This window comes from Pristiophorus japonicus, chromosome 3 (assembly GCF_044704955.1).
Source record: "Pristiophorus japonicus isolate sPriJap1 chromosome 3, sPriJap1.hap1, whole genome shotgun sequence".
NCBI classification, from domain to species: Eukaryota; Metazoa; Chordata; class Chondrichthyes; family Pristiophoridae; genus Pristiophorus; species Pristiophorus japonicus.
The window spans coordinates 213179619-213181741 of NC_091979.1; the positions used below are offsets into that span (position 1 = coordinate 213179619).

Below are 2123 nucleotides of genomic sequence, written 5' to 3' on the forward strand. Positions count from 1 at the left end.
CCCTCCTCTCTCTCTCACCCCCCCCCTCTCTCTCTCTCACCCCCCCCCCTCTCTCTCTCTCTCTGACCCCCCCTCTCTCTCTCTCTCTGACCCCCCCCTCTCTCTCTCTCTCTCTGACCCCCCCTCTCTCTCTCTCTCTCTCTGACCCCCCCCCTCTCTCTCTCTCTCTGAACCCCCCCTCCCCCCCCTCTCTCTCTCTCTCTCTCTCTGAACCCCCCCTCCCCCCCCTCTCTCTCTCTCTCTCTGAACCCCCCCTCCCCCCCCTCTCTCTCTCTCTCTCTCTCTGAAACCCCCCCTCCCCCCCCTCTCTCTCTCTCTGAACCCCCCCTCCCCCCCCTCTCTCTCTCTCTCTCTCTGACCCCCCTCTCTCTCTCTCTCTCTCTCTCTCTGACCCCCGCCGCCGCCCCGTGTCCCGCGGTCTCTCTCTGACCCCCAGCCAATACTTTAAGTGACACACTGGTTGTTGCAGTCTCTTTAAATCTACCTCCAGTAACACCGCCAAACCTCTCCGCACTGGGCCGCGCCTGAGGCCCGGGGGTAAATTTCCAGTCACTTACCAGCCACGGCGCTGATCAACGCCCATCCCTGGAACCCAAAGAAGAGCAGGCAGAAAGAAGCGGCCATGTCCGGCGAGGCTGAATGTACAACAATAATCAGAAGGCGGCGTGCAGTCAGTCAGTGCGGCCGCGGGGTCATTGACAGCCGGGCAGCGCGGCGCCCACAGCCCGGGCCCTGGCACTCATCGTTCCTTCAGGAAGGGGAATTAAAATAAAGTGAAAGCCAACAGATCCAGTCAGGAACGGGAGGGAGAAGCGCGCGCCCCGGGCACCGGCCGGCCGGGTCCCCGGCTCGCGATCAACGGACGGTTGTCCGAAGGAGGAGGGAAAAGCGCCTCAGATGCGGAGAAACTGTCGGCGGGAAGAGGCTCCTCTCTCTCGGTAACTCCTGGCCCGGTTAGAGATACAATGATTATTTCCCTTTTATTCTTCGGTCGTTTAAAATCCAAGGGGGAAGGGGGAAAAATACGCCGGCTTCCAGACGAGGAAAAATCCTTCTCTCTTTCAAACTGCTTCTTGAAATACTGCTCAGAGAAAATTAATTATTCCCGTTTATTTTGTTGTTGATAAATCCTCCGCAAACTTTAATTCAGGTCCGCTGTGTGAGAGGGATTTAAAATAAAAACTTCTCAGCGAGGAAGAGGGAAAAAAAATCCTCGATGTTTTTGAAACTCCGACAATCTCCCCGTTTCCTTTTCTTCTCGACGATGGTTTTTTTTTCCCTCTGACGGAAGGGAAAAATACATTTCTTCCACTCCCCCCTCCGCGCGCTGCTTGCTGAGATTTCCCTTCGATAAATTGTATTTTATCTCTCTCCCCCGAGTGAAACGGAGAGTTCGGTCGAATTTACTTTTAATTTTATTTAAATTATTTTCTTATTTACGATGCTCCCCCTCTTAAATCGCTCTCTCGGGCTCCATTGCCAAACTCTCCGTCCTGTCGGGGATTGATTGATTTTATTTATATATTTTTACCCTCTTTCCCCCCCCCCCTCCTCATTTTAATTCACCATTTTCGTTCCAGGAAAGTAAAATAAAACCCCTCTCTCTCTCTCCCCTTGTCCCCGGCCGAGAGTTTATTCCCCCCAGTGGGTCATCAAGTCCTTCTCTTCCCCCACCCCCCTGTCTTCTCCCGATGAGCGGAATGGGGGGGATGCTGAACCACTCAGCCCAGGTTCAGGCCCACACACAACAGCGGGGACAAAAGGCAGCTAAGCCCCGACTGCCAACTCCCACGAGAACCTCTCCTCTTCCAACGGTTTGGCTTCCTTCTGTTGGTTACATAAAGTTGTTTTCTCCTGTCTCGCCTATATAAACTCCCAGATCGTCTCCCAGAGCCGAAGGATCCAGGGCACTGCAAAGATTAAAGGTGCTAAACGTGTCCCAAGTCGGCTTCCAGCTCGCTTTTAATTTTCCACTCCTGCCGTATTGTTGCCCTGCTGTATTTGGAGAGTGAAGATGGTGGGGGGACCACTACGCTGAGCTAAAGGAGCTGGTGACCATGAACATGGAGCGACAGCCGAAGCCAGACACAGCACATAAAGAAGATGGGAAACGCCCGCCTGAC

The 2123-nt window shown here is 54.1% G+C and overlaps 1 protein-coding gene across 2 annotated transcripts in view; it reads right to left on the bottom strand.

The window, feature by feature from the left end:
• The window catches only part of bmpr2b (bone morphogenetic protein receptor, type II b (serine/threonine kinase)), a 398476-nt gene extending 396958 nt beyond the window's left edge, over positions 1-1518 (bottom strand). The window contains exon 1 of one of the 2 annotated variants that reach the window (XM_070876232.1): positions 558-1518. In XM_070876232.1, the coding sequence (XP_070732333.1) occupies positions 558-624 (67 nt within the window). In that variant the 5' untranslated portion in view covers positions 625-1518. The remainder of the gene's footprint in view (positions 1-557) is intronic. The other variant, XM_070876233.1, reaches the window with a different exon arrangement.
• Between the last annotated feature and the right edge of the window lie 605 nt (positions 1519-2123).